Below are 16,924 nucleotides of genomic sequence, written 5' to 3'. Positions count from 1 at the left end.
TGGCTGAGTGGGTATCACAGGAACGGTAGAAATTAGGGCTGTCGTTAATCGCGTTAACGCGTTAATTAACTAGTTAACGCGTTAATTAACTAGTTAATTAATTAACTAGTTAATTAACGCGATTAACGCGTTAAAATTTTAATCGCGATTAAAAAAATTAATCAAGATTAAAATTTTTAATCTAACTATTTTTATTTGGCTGTTTGTGCCACATACATGTGTGTCTCTGTGGTAATTAACTGTATTTTAGATGAATTAGGATGTAAAGCGCATGAACTGTCCGATGAAAAACTACTTTTAGCGGTTTTCACTTTTTTTACGTGTTGATGAAAAGATGAATGAAATCATGCAGGCTTTGTAACGAGTATTTCCATTGGCTGCTAGAGCTGTCCATCAAAACCGTGTAGCTCCGCCTCCTCCCCCTCCGGTAAGAAGTGAAACTCTGTGTGATGTTTCATCTCTACAGCTTATTCAGGTTATTCTATCACATGGCTATAAACATGATTTATATTTGTGATGTTTGTAGTTTTCTAAAAACACATTTGTATCTGATATTTATATGGACTAAGCGTTTACATGGACTGTTTTAATTAACACTTTTTTTTATAGCTACAGTCAATTACTTATAGATAATGTCTGCTAACTTGACTGTTTCAGGTATTTATAGATGTTTAAATGGTAATTTAGAACAGTATTTCCCAGTATTCTTTCTGCACAAACACAGTATTAAAGGGTTTTCTTAATAGATCTATGAAATAATCATATCTGTGTTTTGATGCTTTATTGATGCCTTATATTAGATCAAAACATTATGGTTGGTGCACGTTTTCAGTGTCAGGGTCATGAACAGGAAAAGATCCTCACTTTTGTCAGATAATGTGCTTTCTACAATGAATTTAGATTTAATAATTTTATCATATTTTATGAATGTTTTATTGGTAAACATGTTCTTGCAATAACAATGTGCATAACTGTTTAAATTTTGCTTAATTATTAGTTTGCGATTAATTGAGATGAGTATATATATATTAGGGCTGTCACACGATTAAAATTTTAATCGAGATTAATCGCGATTAATTTTGTTCTTTAATCGCGATTAATCTCGATTAAATTTTTTATCGTGTGACAGCCCTAGTAGAAATACGACTCTGGGTATCACCACACACTTTCTGAACAAAACAAAAAAAACAGGGAAATGCGCGAGCGCCTAAATTTCTACGCTCTGTTCTACTATTGGCCGATAATTTACTTCCGGCTACACAAAGCGGTGACGCGTGAAGTCAAAACATGGCTGAAGCGGTAAGTCGTAAACGCTACCTTGTGTTACAACTATTATAAGTTTTTTTAACTGATTTTTATTTGTCCACACATATTGTATTTGTCGTTACTATTCAGAATATTGCAGTGTACAAATACTTGTATTTCAGGATGTAAAACATTATTATAAGTAAACATTATTGCTCCACTGTTCACAAAGTGCTTTCAAGTTCAGTCAGCCAAAGCATCATCTTAATAGCATCATATCATCTGTACTGGAATTTCTTTTAATCGCGACATAGTGTCTTGCTTGTTAATACCTACATAACATGCAGGAAAGGTTCTATTTAAGTGATCTTTACATGGCTGGCAACAATCAGGCAAGGGTGTTTTAAGTCTAACGTAACCCAACTTAATTTAACTGACTACGTAACTGTAAAGACAATTCATTTTTAGAATAAGGTCTGTTGGTGTATTGTTTACTTTTTGTCCTTATTTGCCTTTAAAGATAATCCGTAAAGAATTTCTTAATGCAAAACTATTAAATGTAGGAATAAACTACAGTTATAATTTTAAAAAGTGCAAATGTGTGCACATTGTTTACACCTTAAATCATAAAAAGTTCGGAAAGTATGGAAAATGCAAATAAAAAATGTGGGGTTTTTTTTCATTTTCATTGACTTTTATTTCACTGCAGACAGTTAGAACTCAATATATTTATTGTTTTGTCTGGTGTTTTGTATATTTCCTCTGTTAATATACCAACATTATTGCATTACAAGCCTGCAACACATTTCAAAAAAAGTTGGGACAGGGACAATATAGGGCTAGTAACGCAGGTAAAAAAGTAAATAATGATGTGATTTCAAGTTTCAAGTGATTGTATCATCATTTGGAACATTTTTTTTTTTTTTTTTTGAGCAAAGATGGGCAGAGGATCTCCAGTTTGTCAACAATTGCGTGAGGAAATTATTGAACTGTTTAAAAACAATGTTCCTCAAAGAAATATTGGAGGGGTTGTGCATATTTATCCCTCTACAGTGCATAAAAACATTAAGTAATTTTGCAAGGAATGGACGCCAGGTGCTTCGGACCAAAGACGACAAGAACAATCCAAACTGTTATATGCGACAACTCTAAAAGGCAGTTTCTGTCGTGGTATAGGATTGTGTCAATGCCCTTAGCAAATATAATTTAAGCTTTCATGATGGCAGCATTAATGCACAAAAGTACATAAAGATTTTAGAGCAACTTATGCTTCCTTCAAGACATCATCTTTTTCATGGGTCTATGCATTTTTTAACAAGGCAATGCAAAACCAAATGCTGTATACATTACAAAGGCATGGCTGTGGAAAAGAGGGCATGGGTACTGGGCTGGCCTGCCTGCAGCCTGACTTGTCCCCAACAGAGAATGTGTGGAAAATTTTTAAATGAAAAATGTGACTCTGTACTGTTGCACAACATAAGAAGTGTTTGCAGGGAGAATTAGACAAAATAACACTTGAAACACTATCGCTTGATATCCTTGGTTAAAAAGATGCAATAAAAAGATGCAAGGAAATAAAATGTTTTTTATTGACATTTTCTCTCTCAACTTTTTCTGGGTTGTAATGTTTGGAGTGTAAAATAGGCACAAAATAAACATTTTAATTGTGTCCCTCTTAAATGCCTTTATCACCATATGCTATATGTGGCTCTTGTGTGCAAGTTTCCTGCTTGAACAAATATTTAAAAAACAAAATAACACAACTGGCTGTGAAAGCACACAAATGTTGTGAAGAAATAAAACTATTAAAATGTACATGTGATTTTTTTTTAATCAAGATGTCTGACAGTGACAGTGATGAAGACATTGTGTCAAGTCATACAATTCCACCTCCCAAACGAAGACGCATCATCGACCCTTCTGCTATCACAGCTGTTCCTGTTTACACAAATAAGGTATAGTATGACTATGAGGATTCACTCTTGCAACTCTTTGTGTCTTGTGGTAGCACAGTTTACAGGTTCTCTGAATTCAGTCAGTATAAAAACAAGATAAAATGTTTTTACTAATCCAGTGATTAATTGTCTCAATACAGCTGACATGTTACATTGTACATATGGAGACCCAATCCACGAAGCTCCTGACAAACAGTTCTGTGCTGATGTTGCTCTTAAATCTGTTCAGTGAGCAGTGGAACAAAAAAATCAGAAACCCTCTGATTTGATGATTTTGATTATGCAGTAGTACATTGACTCTTGGTAGTATAAGTAAATAATGGTAATATTAGACAAGTTTGTTTCTGTATACAACACATAATGGTCATTACCTTTTTTCAGGTAAACAGCAGCCTACAGCTGAAGCCAGTTGCCTTCAAACAAATAGACTGCACAGGTAGCACTGAATTACAAGTAATTTACAAGTTTGCTTTGTCAAAACATTTAACTGTTTTACACATGTACACTTTTCTACAAAAAAAAAACATTATTAAGGGCCAGTTAATAATAACATCTAACATGAATGATAGAAAGATCACTTTTCTGTTATTGATGTTAAGTCAGTTTGATTTAGATATAATTGTGCATAAAGAATACATTACAGCTCTGTTTGGTGTGGATATTTTTTCTTTAGAAGGCAGTAAGGAAGAAGAAGCTAGACTGTGGTCTCCTTCTAGACCTAAGAACAAGCCAATCAGCATCACCTTGAGTGATTCAGAGGAGGAGCAAGATCAAATTAAACCTCTGTAAGTTTTAGTCAGATTAAAACATTTAACAATACTTACATACATCAGAAACACAGTAACATGATTGGATTAATTAATGACATTTTAACGCCATGCACGTGAGTCAATGCCCTTGAATGCCTTTGAACAATACCATGCAGTTATTTAAAATTATTATTAAATGATTATCTGGATGTTTAAAATAGTTAGTAATAGTAAAAAGTGTTTGTCCTATTTTGGTAATTTATCACATGTAGATGTCTCAGATCTTCCAACTAACCCCAAGACAACACAAGTTAATACAAAATGCAGCTTTTAAATGATCGTTATTTTTTTTGAACATTAAAGCATTAAACATTAAAACATTTATCAAAAACCTTTACCATCCATGTAAAAATAGTAAACACCTTCTAAACCTAATAACTGGTTGTGCCAGCCCTGGCAGTAACACTTGCAAACAAACGTTTGTGTTAACTTGTGATGAGTTTTTTTTACATGACTGTAGTTCACTAGAGTCCCAGATTTTTAGCATTGTAACATTTTCCAGACTGGTAGATTTCAGTCACTGTTTTGCATCTGTATTTGAATTTATTTAAAATGTGGCATCATGTGCAGCTTTTTGAGAACTTCTAGCCTGCTTCACATTGCTAGGTTGTTTGATTCTGTTTACATCTGCACTTAAAAATATTTACCCCCCCCCCCCCTTTGCAAATTAGGTTTATTAGCAAATTAACAAACTTCAGATGAAAGGGAGTTGTCCAAAAGTTAAGAGAAAAAGAAATTTGCCTTGCACAAACAAGGAATAGGATGCCAAAGAAAGCAAATACACTGAATGTTCCTGGAGATACAGTTGGAAGCTTATTTGGCAAGTTAAAGGAACACTGGCTACACTACCTGCATATGGCTGAAAGAGGACGTTATTACCAGCCTACACCAGATTCCTAATGAGGCAGGTGGTCAAAAACCCTCAAGACCTGCAGCAAGATTTGGTGGCAGCGGACACTGAGATTTCAGTTTGCACAACAAAGCACATACCAAACGCTGAAGGACTACATGCTCGAACTCTAAGACTAACACCTACACTGACCCAAAAGCACAAGAGAAGTCACATTTGTTATGCCCAAAACCACATGAACAAGGCACAGAAGTTGTGGGATTTTGTTGTGTATGAAACAATAGATTAAACAATTTTTTTCAGGCCTGTGGATCAGCTGTATGTCTGAAGGAGGAGGAAGACTGAAGCATATGCTGAAAAGAGCCCAGTGAACCATGGGGGTGGATCTAGCTCAGTCTGTAGAGCATCAGACTTTTAATCTGAGAGTCCGGGGTTCAAGTCCCCATTCAGCATGAGTTCTGTTGGGCATGTCAGTTCTTGGGACAGTGGTAGCCTAGTGGGTAGGTAGAGCTTTGGGCTATCAACTGAAAGGTTGAGAGTTCGAATCCAGCCACTGTTGGGACCTTGAGCACGGCCCTTAATCCTCTCTGCTCCAGGGGTGCCATACGATGGCTGACCCTGCGCTCTGACCCTAACAAACAAGCTGGGATACGCGAAGAATGAATTTCGTTTTATTGTACGTCTGTATATGTACATACAGTGGGGTCAAAAAGTATTTAGTCAGCCACTGATTGTGCAGGTTCTCCTACTTAGAAAGATGAGAGAGGTCTGTAATTTTCATCATAGGTACACTTTAACTATGAGAGACAAAATGAGAAAAAAAAATCCAGGAAATCACATTGTAGGATTTTTAAAGAATTTATTTGTAAATTATGGTGGAAAATAAGTATTTGGTCAATAACAAACAAGCAAGATTTCTGGCTCTCACAGACCTGTAACTTCTTCTTTAAGAAGCTTTTCTGTCCTCCACTCGTTACCTGTATTAATGGCACCTGTTTGACCTCGTTATCTGTATAAAAGACACCTGTCCACAGCCTCAAACAATCAGACTCCAAACTCAACCATGGCCAAGACCAAAGAGCTGTCAAAGGACACCAGGAAGAAAATTGTAGACCTGCACCAGGCTGGGAAGTGTGAATCTACAATAGGCAAGCAGGTTGGTGTGAATAAATCAACTGTGGGAGCAATTGTAAGAAAATGGAAGACATACAAGACCATTGATAATCTCCCTTGGGGTCAAGATCTCATCCCGTGGGGTCAAAATGATCATGAGAACAGTGAGCAAAAATCCCAGAACTACACTGAGGGACCTGATGAATGACCTGCAGAGAGCTGGGACCAAAGTAACAAAGGCTACCATCAGTAACACACTACGCTGAGAGGGACTCAAATCCTGCAGTGCCAGGCGTGTCCCCCTGCTTAAGCCAGTACATGTCCAGGCCCGTCTGAAGTTTGCCAGAGAGCATATGGATGATCCAGAAGAGGATTGGGAGAATATCATGTGGTCAGATGAAACCAAAATGGAACTTTTTGGTAAAAACTCAACTCGTCGTGTTTGGAGGAAGAAGAAGAACCCAAGAACACCATACCTACTGTGAAGCCTGGGGGTGGAAACATCATGCTTTGGGGCTGTTTTTCTGCAAAGGGGACAGGACGACTGATCCGTGTTGAGGGAAGAATGAACGGGGCCATGTATCGTGAGATTTTAAGCCAAAACCTCCTTCCATCAGTGAGAGCATTGAAGATGGAACGTGGCTGGGTCTTCCAGCATGACAATGATCCCAAACGCACCGCTCGCGCAACGAAGGAGTGGCTCCGTAAAAAGCATTTCAAGGTCCTGGAGTGGCCTAGCCAGTCTCCAGACCTCAACCCCATAGAAAATTTGTGCTTAGTAATGCACCAGCGCTGCTCCAGTAGCCACCAGCAGTGCTTCAGACTCAGAATAATAAATACCCCACTATACGATCATGGCAAAAAATGTGTGCATGTTTAGCACTTTTTTTTGGACCTCACTGCTGTGTTTTCGTATATTTTCGCACCCTCCGAAAAAAACAAAACTTTGCTGGTTCAGACAATAGCATTTTACGGACCAGTGCACCCCCCTTTTGGTCTGTTAAATCAAGGTTCCACTTGTATTTCTTTGTTTTATCCCTGGTTCTCTATTGTTTCATTTCCATAATTTCTTTCCTTTTTTAGAGAGGTGTGTCGATCCCCCTCCCCACCTATGACTCCCAGTACCCTATCTGTTAGGAAAACTAGACGTGCAAATAAAAAGATAAGGTAAGTGATAGATTTATTTGAACATACTGAATTACATTTGTTACTAATTAATGTAGAACAATGTTATTTACCTGTCATTTAAAAAAAACCACTGGGATCTAAAACTGAAGGTAGTGCCATGTGTTCTGAAATTAAGAATGGCTATATACAGAGCTGCAAAAAAAAAAAAAGTATTTGCCCCTCACTCATTTTTTTTATCTGTCACATCTAAATGTCTCAGATCCTACAACTATCATCTATTGAAAATTTAAAAAAATTTCATATTGTGCTGCTTTTTAAGACTTTCTAGCTTACTTCACAAAGCCAGACAGATTCTATTTAACTGATGTTTAAATTTAAATAGATGTGCCTAGATGTGGCTGACTAAAACCAATTTTATGTAACAGGTTAATTTTGTAGCTCGGGGCACTTACGTTTTCACATAGGGCCATGAAGGGCTGACCAGCATGTTTTCTTTTAAATAAAGTCATCATTTAAATAAATTCATATCGGCTGACTGGGTGCCTACACACACATGACTGGCTTGACTGGGGGTGGGAGGGCCAGAGGGATTTCTTATTACTCCTGCAGTTACCATCTCTGCTGGCTGGCCAATGGCACTTGTATAAAGATGGGGGATTATGCAGATTAGTGTGTGACTAATCTGACGGCTCTCCCTATGAACCTGCCTGGTGTGTAGGTCTGTAGCAGTGGAGGGGAAATACAACTGGATACTACTAGACTGGGAGGAACAATTGAAAAAAAGGCATAAAAAAAGTAATCTGATTATCTGAAATATATAAGTGTGACATGCAAAAATAGAAGAAATTGGGAAGGGGTAAATACTTTTACAGATCACTGTAAAGCAGTCAGGTAATTGGATACAACTAGACTGGGGGAAAAATTGGGGAAGAATTAGGGAAAAATGCATAAAAAAGTTATTTGATTATCTGAAATATATACAGTGGATATAAAAAGTTTACACACCCCTGTTAGAATGCCAGGTTTAGTGATGTAAAAAAAATGAGACCAGGATAAATCATTTCAGAACTTTTACCACCTTTAATGTGACCTATAACCTGTACATCTCAATTGAAAAACAAACTGAAATCTTTAGGGGGAAGAAATAACAAATAAAAAACTAAAATAATGTGGTTGCATAAGTGCACACCCTCTTATAACTGGGGAAGTGGCTGTGTTCAGAATGAACCAATCACATTCAAACTCATGTTAAATAGGAATCAGTAGACACCTGCCATCATTTAAAGTGCCTCTGATTAACCCCAAATAAGTTCTAGTTGTTCTAGTAGGCTTTTCCTGACATTTTCTTAGTCGCGTCTTACAGCAAAAGTCATGGTCCGCAGAGAGCTCCCAAAGCATCAGAGGGATCTTATTGTCAAAAGGCATCAGTCTGGAGAAGGGTACAAAAGCATTTCCAAGGCATTAGATAAACCATGGAACACAGTGAAGACAGTCATCATCAAGTGGAGAAAATATAGGACAACGGTGACTGCCAAGAACAGGACGTCCCTCCAAAATTGATGAAAAGACAAGAAGAAAACTGGTCAGGGAGGCTATCAAGAGGCCTACAGCAACATTAAAGGAGTTGCAGGAATTTCTGGCACGTACTGGCTGTGTACTACATGTGACAACAATATCCCGTATTCTTCATATGTCTGGGCTATGGGGTAGGGTGGCAAGACGGAAGCCTCTTCTTACAAAAAAAAACATCAAAGCCCGACTGAATTTTGCAAAAACGCATTTGAACTCGCCTAAAAGCATGTGGGAAAATGTGTTATGGTCTGATGAAACCAAGGTTGAACTTTTCGGCCATAATTCCAAAAGGTATGTTTGGCGCAAAAACAACACTGCACATCACCAAAAGAACACCATACCCACAGTGAAGCATGGTGGTGGCAGCATCATGCTGTGGGGCTGTTTTTCTTCAGCTGGTACTGGGGCCTTAGCCAAGGTGGAGGGAATTATGAACAGTTCCAAATACCAGTCGATGTTGGCACAAAACCTTCAGGTTTCTGCTAGAAAGCTGAAGATGAAGAGGAACTTCATCTTTCAGCACGACAACGACCCAAAGCATACATCCAAATCAACCAAAGAATGGCTTCACCAGAAGAAGATTAAAGTTTTGGAATGGCCCAGCCAGAGCCCAGATCTGAATCCGATTGAAAATCTGTGGGGTGATCTGAAGAGGGCTGTACACAGGAGATGCCCCTGCAATCTGACAGATTTGGAGCGTTTTTGCAAAGAAGAGTGGGCAAATATTGCTAAGTGAAGATGCGCCATGCTGATAAATTCCTACCCAAAAACACTGAGTGCTGTAATAACATCAAAAGGTGCTTCAACAAAGTATTAGTGTAAGGGTGTGCACACTTATGCAACCACATTATTTTAGTTTTTTATTTGTTACTTCTTCCCCCTAAAGATTTCAGTTTGTTTATCAATTGAGATGTACAGGTTATAGGTCACATTAAAGGTGGTAAAAGTTCTGAAATGATTTATCTTGGTCTCATTTTTTTTACATCACTAAACCTGGCATTTTAACAGGGGTGTGTAAACTTTTTATATCCACTGTAAGTGTACAAATAAAAGAAATGGGAAGGGGCAAATACTTTTTAGAGCACTGTAAAGCAGCTTATTTCTATAATGAATCTGAATAATTTTCTACATGAAACAAAAAATAGATAATTAAACAATATAGATAATTCCAAACAAAATTGGAACCTCATCACTGGTGTTTATTTTTGCCAGAACTCTCTATGGCCCTGACTGCATTTTTGGTATTGAAAATAAAGAATCTTTTTACATTTTATATGTAGAATATTTTTTTCTATTCTCAAAGGGAAATCAACAAGACACTGGATGGAATTGGCTTACTTGTAAGTCAGTTACCTGAAAGACCAGAAGAAATTCCAAACACCAGTTCTTCCTTTCCAATAAACGACTATTATGATGATGATATCATTATTGTGGCTACTGATAAAAAACGGAAAAAACATACATCCGAACCTAAGCCCCAAGAGCAGGCTCGAGAAATCTCACTGAAATTTCGCTGGAGAACAGACATCCACAAAATTACAGTGCTTTCGGTAAGAATTTCTTGTGAATGTCTATTAACTACTATTGGATGTGGCAATACAGTTCTGTTACCTGGTATAAACAACAATAGATCACAAAGCGCATATACAATTTGTAATCATTGCCCTTGGTTTGCATATTGGAAATTTTTTGACTGGAGTGGTCTAAAGCAGTGGTCCCTGTCCGTGGGTCATTTATTACTGGGCCGCACAGAAAGAATAAATAATTAGAGATCGCTACATCAGCAACATGTTCCCTATCACCCCTAGGTGGGAGCATTTGTGAGTAGTACATTTATTCTATTTTAAATTCCCCGCCCCTGCCGGTCCATGAAATTATATCTTATATGAAACCGGTTTGTGGTGTAAAAAAGGTTGGGGACCGCTGGTCTAAAGCACACAGACATTTTAGGTGCCCATACGTTACCATAGCTTTATTTTCTAAAGAAATACAGTTCTTCCTTCCACATCACTACCTTCCCTATTGCTGTTTTGATATATTGTGGGTTGGCATAAGAAATTAAATGGAAGGTTTGGCCAGCAGACACGAGAAAAGTTTAGAAACTCAAAAATGCATAAAAAATATGTGTAGTTTTGTACAATATCAACATGTTTTATCTTTTAATACCATAAATATACACAACTGTAATGTGGACATACGTTTTTTAACTCATTACTGCATAAAACAAATGTACTGTTACATATAATATTACTTGTGCAGTATGTATTTTACTGTTCAATAACATAAATGAGCAGCTACACAATTTGATGCAGACTTTCCAGACCGTACATGCAACATGTCCCTAATCCTTGTGATGTGGAAGTGAGAACTCTAATGTGCATCCTTAGATCTTTACATACTGATCTAAGTTTTATTTGCAGACAGATCCTTTGAGAATTGCTGTGGATAAGTTAGCTGTCAAACTTAAAGTCTCACCTTCTAAAATACTGTTACTGAGAAAAGACACAGAACTTCCTTTGACGTCCACAACCACAGAGTTAGGTCTAGGCATTGCTGACATTATAGGTAAGTACTAATTTTAATGTGTTTTAAATGTGGTTTGTAATTTATTGTGTTTGACACATCTTGCATTTTACACTTCATCAGACTGTGTTGTAATGACAGAGGACAAAGATGATGTCATCACTGTGCGACTGCAGGGAAAGAAGAAATCATCCACACAAGAATATTCTGTACATAAGGTTTGTATCCTATATGCAAAAAAGAAGTTTAAGATTTAAACATCTCTACAGATTTGTAAGATCAGATTTCTGTTAGATTTAAGGCTGAGCCTGTTCTTCCAGTATTTATTTGCAGCTAATGATTAACCCACAAATACCATGCTTCCAAGTATTTGTCAAGTTCTTAATCTCTTTGTTTTCCTGCTGTTTGGACAAGTCTTCTTTAGTTTATTTATTTATCCTTGGTTGTACTGTAGCTTGCCAGTGACTTTATACTGGATTGTTTATTTACAAAACCCATTTTCCCATTTTTTACAAGTTTGAATGGTGGTTGAAAAACTTCAGTTAACGTCCAAACAAATTAAGTTTGACAAGTTACAACAGTGTCAGCTCACACTTTTTTATTTATTTATTAGGAGTTTAACGTAATTTTTTTACACTTTGGTTACATTGATGACAGGACAGCCAATTACATTACACATAATTTATCAATTCAAGTTTAGTGTCAACTGCAATCACAGCCTCAGATTTTTTAAAAGTACTGTATTAGTAAATACATAGCACCAATATAAATAAAAATCAATATTTATACATATTATTTACAACTAAAGGGGAACTATTGCCTCTGTTGTTCTTTATTAGTTCGTTCCACTGAACATTTTAGAACTTATTAGTTTTAAAATCTTTTACAACATTTTATAGAAATAGTAATATACTAGCAATCAGACATGGTGGTAGTTGTTTCACTTTGTCAGGGCCTGGATAATTTGGCATTATTGACAGAAATAATCAGTATAATTGGGTTATGCAAAAAAACTAAAAAATATTTTGGAATAGTCTAGTTATACTCCTGGCTTGAACCATAAACATATTGTGTTGAGACCTACATCCTTGTGATTTTATTTATCTTTCTTCTGTGTAGGATGCTCCCCTGGGTTCTGTCCTGTCACAGTACATGTCTGGTCTGTCTGCTGTTGCTAAGGGCAAGATAAAATTCCTTTTTGATGGGTCAAAGGTGACACCTAATCAGACTCCCTCACAGCTCGATATGGAGGATGGTGATGTCATTGAGGTCTGGGCCTGATTCTGTCAGTGCTATTTTATATCCATGTGACATATTTTTAGTTTCTTCCTGAAAATTGAAATAAGGAAATTTAATTAAATGCAGTTACAAAAACAAAAATGTATGTGCTGTTAAATGTTGTGTGAGATATTACTCGTAATAATACGTACAACATGTTGTTTATAATGGTTGTGTTAATTAGAAAAGCCTATGCAATGCCTGATTCACATCTTAATAAAATTTTGCTTAAACTCAGCAATTATGTACTATTTTTAAAACAAGATAATAGACTTATAAAGCAAAAAGACTATAGTTTACACTGCTAAATGTTGGGACTGCTTTGTAGACTGAAAAGGAATGTAAAGCAAAACCCCTGTGTTACTATAAGAAAACCTGCAGGAAGCCCCATATCTACTGTGTCAAGACTCTTGACACACATTTGCTTGCATTATATTGTATTGTGGGCTCTCATTACAAAGCTCAATGTATAATTGATGCAAAACTATCTTTTAATAAGTCTAAAGCATTCATAAGCAAGTACAGTGAATTGATAACATATACACTTACCACAAACTGTTATTATTTTAAATGTTTTAAATTCAGCAATTTAGTAGTAATGCAATAAAATTCTCATAAAATGATCTTTGTTTTTTCGTTCCAAAAAATGAACTGTAAATTATAACAGATGAGAAACCATTGTGCTTTAGCAACACATTCATTGCTTGTATAAAGACGTAGTCATTTTTATAAGCTCAGATCTAAAGCACAAAAAATTGTTACTGAACCTGCTAAATGTGCCCTAATTTAAATGCTTACCCTGCTTGGTAAATCCAGCTGAAGGAGAACTTTATAAATTAGCTCATGAGTTAAATCGGATGTGTTGGAGGTTGGGAAAATTTGAAACAGTATAGGGCAGTAAGCCTTCGTAACCATCTTTAACAATCCTTGGATTTAAGCAACATTTTTAATGGGATCCTGTGCTTCCTGGGATGCATGACGATACAACATAGTACTTAATATGTTCACAAAAAAATCTTAACCTCAAACCAATTAAACACTGTTGGGATCTTTGGGAAAAAAGTTTGTGACAAAGACAAGTAAATACAAAACCATTTAAAATCTCATCTTTCATTTATTAAAGGAAAAGCTGATGGAGGTAACAGGAAGTCATAATTTTCTGAGGGTTTTTAAATGTATTGCATTACAGAATTTTCCACTATTATATTTACTGATTGTAACTCCTAGTCCAGGGTCAATATAAATTGTCACAGTAGTAGTCCACACTCTTGAAATCAGTGGTGAATTGATTGCTGATTAACTCACTACTGATAAATGCATGATTAAATGCTTTGTATTGATCAACAAGAAAACATCAGACAGCCTTAAAGTACTTCACAGCATTTTTTTCAACCTATTTTTTTAAATACTTTTTTCAGCCCATTTCTTAAACAGTTAATACTATTGGCAATACACATTAGGAAACAGTTACATCTCAATTGTTTATTATTGCTTATTTAAATGATTTACTTATATGCCTAACTGTTCAGGTGAAGCATTCAAAGCTGCTAATTTGCTTAATTTACTAAAATTTGCTTAAATTACTAATAATAATTGAATAATTTGTGATAATTTTTGTATCAAGAACACATTCTATTTTACCTGCAGATCACATTGTTACATTTGCCCCAGGTGCAACAAATGTCAAAATCTGTAAATGAAACTTTGTAGTCTTAAAAATTGCTTTCACCAAGTCCAAACAGACTTGAACAAAAGGTCAAGTAGTTATTGTACATGCATGTTTTTACATGGGTGACATAAGTGTTGCATAACCTTTCTTATGAATGAGTTTTGTGCTTCCTGTTCTTCTTGTTTTAAAACTTTTTACATAAGGATCTAAAAGTATGTAGTGAGACAAATGTTTCTATAAAAAATGCAATAAAAACTGAAATCTGTAATTTGTTAATTCACTTTAACATTTATTTAACAGACAAATTTCAGTGTTTTCAATGATGAACTGAGTTGTATTCGTTAAAAGTAAACAAATTTGTCTTTTGTAAGACATGAAGGAAAGGAAAAAAAAAAAAAAAAAAAAAAAAGCTCAAACGTGGACTAGTTTGAACATGTTTTCACTGTCTTTTGGTCCATCTCAAATACCTTCAGGTACAAAGAACTAATTATTAATTACTTTGAACTGGCTGACACACTTCTCAAAGTTTGGCACAATGTGGTGAACCACGACCCATCCTTGCTTGCAAGGACTAAGCCTTTAATACTCAGTTTTGATGACCTCGCATGTTACCAGTTAAACTACTAATTGTGGAACCTTCCACAATGGTGTTACATTTATAACCTTAGTCTGACTCAAATGTCTCAACTTTTGAGTGTGTTGCAGTGCACCAACTTTTCTGGAATTGGGGTTTGTAGTTCCAAGACTGTCTTGACATACAGTAATGAGCCAATTAGAACTGCCTGTCATACAATCTCAAAACAGCTCTGCCCTGCCAAAACATGGACTTCAAAAGACACCTAAAGGATACGTTACCAGCAGGTTTTTCAACCTCTGTACATTGCAAAGGTGAAACATCCTACAATGCATCCTAGTGCCATATCTTTCACAACATCAACCCCTGTCTGTGGCAGCACGGTGGCTCGCTGGGTAGCACTATCACCTTACATAATGCTGGTATGCATTGCCAAAGAGCTCTTTTTTTTGTCCATAGAACATTTTCCCAGGATTGAGGTTTGTCTATATAAGTTTTTTGCTAAGTTCAGTCCCTCTCTTTATGACTTTCTTAAAGTTGTATGGTCCACTTTGGCCTTCACCCAAAGACCCATTTTGTTTAGTGTTTTCTTTAGTTTTGCATATATTACAGGGTGAAATCATCTATTCACATGGCTTCTTGACTTTTTTTTAGTAGTAAACTTCTTGCTTACATTTTGAACTGTTGAACCCAGGATGCCAAGGTCTTTGGAGATAGTGTGATTGGTAATATTAGCATATTTGGTCTCAGAAATGCTCTCTAGTTTTTGCCATTATAAACAGGGAGTACAACTGTCATTTTAGGCATTAAAGACACCAAAATAGGCTAATTAAGGTCATGTGGGTGCTGACAAGATGAGGACAGTTTATATTTTTTTTATATATTTAAAAAAATATATATCTTGGACTGAGCTGTTCTTAAATACCCCAGTATAGTGCATTTAGGGAAAGTCGTATCTCACTGGTGAAGGTACTGGTCTACTAATCAGAATGTTGCAGGTTTTAGCCCCACAACCATTAAGCACAGTTCTTAACTCTATATTGCTCGCACTGTGTTCAGCCACAATTGTAAGTTGCTTTGAACAAAATGCTGTAAATGTATTGGCAGCTTTGATACTTGATAAATTGTAACTTATTTTTTAGGCAAAAGTCCATACGTGAAAGAGGCTGTAAAAAGCATTTTGTTTCTGATTCTGGACTGTGGTGGTATGGCATTCATGAGTGCATCAGGTTAACAACTACCAGCGAGCTACCAGACACAAAGTAGCAAAACAATTGTCATTAATTGCCCCATATTAAAAGCATGTGGACTGAAAGCATGAGCCTTTTTTGATGGTGCATGTTTAATTTTATTTTAAATATTAAAAATAGTTACAACTTATTATTACATAATTCTGAAAAGACTTACTTCTCTCCTATAATAAAGTTAAAAGTAATTACAACTAATTTAATATAAGCATTTGGCAAAAAGTAGTAGGTACCACATTTGTGTTATGCTACCTTCAAGTCCTCCTCGGAAGTTCCTACTTACGAGTTCGGAGGTCGTAATTACGACAATGATGTGCGTTCAAGTGGTTTTTGGTCGGGTAAAAATGGACGCCATGACAAAACTCCTTTTGTTTATGCTTTTATTTTTGTATAATCAAAAACAGGAACTCTATTTTGGATGAATGTACGTAAACAACACAAAAATATCTGCACAAAATATCTGCTCATGAGGCAACACTTTTTGGGTTCTTCTGATCAGCTTTGTTGCTATTCTTCATCAGAACAAGTGCACGTTGTGTACAAAACTTGTATACAAGCTTGAATTTTACATTTAACATGCAAAACTACCACTAATAAGCTCAAAACTTTTAGCGTTTACTGTAGGGGCAGCATCCATACCGGCAGTCGCCATGACGTTTTGTTAATGACACGCCCCCACATCGGAAACTCGGGGCTCATCGAAAAATCCGAGTTTCCCACTGGTAAATACGACATTGAGTTGCCGTTCATGTGCCCTCATCTCGTAAATACGATATTTCCGACACGACTTGAAGGCAGCATTAGTAAAGCATAACAGCTTATCGTGTGACGATGTTTACTTAACAAGGTTGCGTCTCAATTCGCATACAACTGGGCTACAGAGATTTACGGAGTTACACCGCGAAAGATAGTGTCCGTTCTACACACTGTGTAGTACGTAGCGTTTGGATTGGGACGCAGC

General features: G+C 36.3%; 1 protein-coding gene across 1 annotated transcript; it reads left to right on the top strand.

Annotated features, from left to right (window-relative positions):
• Window positions 1-1,261: 1,261 nt before the first annotated feature.
• On the top strand, window positions 1,262-12,710 carry nfatc2ip (nuclear factor of activated T cells 2 interacting protein). The gene is made up of 9 exons (XM_063018866.1): window positions 1,262-1,299; window positions 3,084-3,200; window positions 3,582-3,636; window positions 3,874-3,985; window positions 7,056-7,139; window positions 9,976-10,222; window positions 11,093-11,237; window positions 11,319-11,413; window positions 12,315-12,710. The coding sequence occupies exons 1-9, from the start codon at window positions 1,288-1,290 to the stop codon at window positions 12,474-12,476; spliced, it is 1,029 nt and encodes a 342-aa protein (XP_062874936.1). The 5' UTR covers window positions 1,262-1,287; the 3' UTR covers window positions 12,477-12,710.
• The last annotated feature ends 4,214 nt before the right edge of the window (window positions 12,711-16,924 follow it).

Source organism: Trichomycterus rosablanca, chromosome 22 (assembly GCF_030014385.1).
Source record: "Trichomycterus rosablanca isolate fTriRos1 chromosome 22, fTriRos1.hap1, whole genome shotgun sequence".
Taxonomy (NCBI): Eukaryota; Metazoa; Chordata; class Actinopteri; order Siluriformes; family Trichomycteridae; genus Trichomycterus; species Trichomycterus rosablanca.
This window is presented reverse-complemented; position numbering and strand designations above follow the sequence as displayed.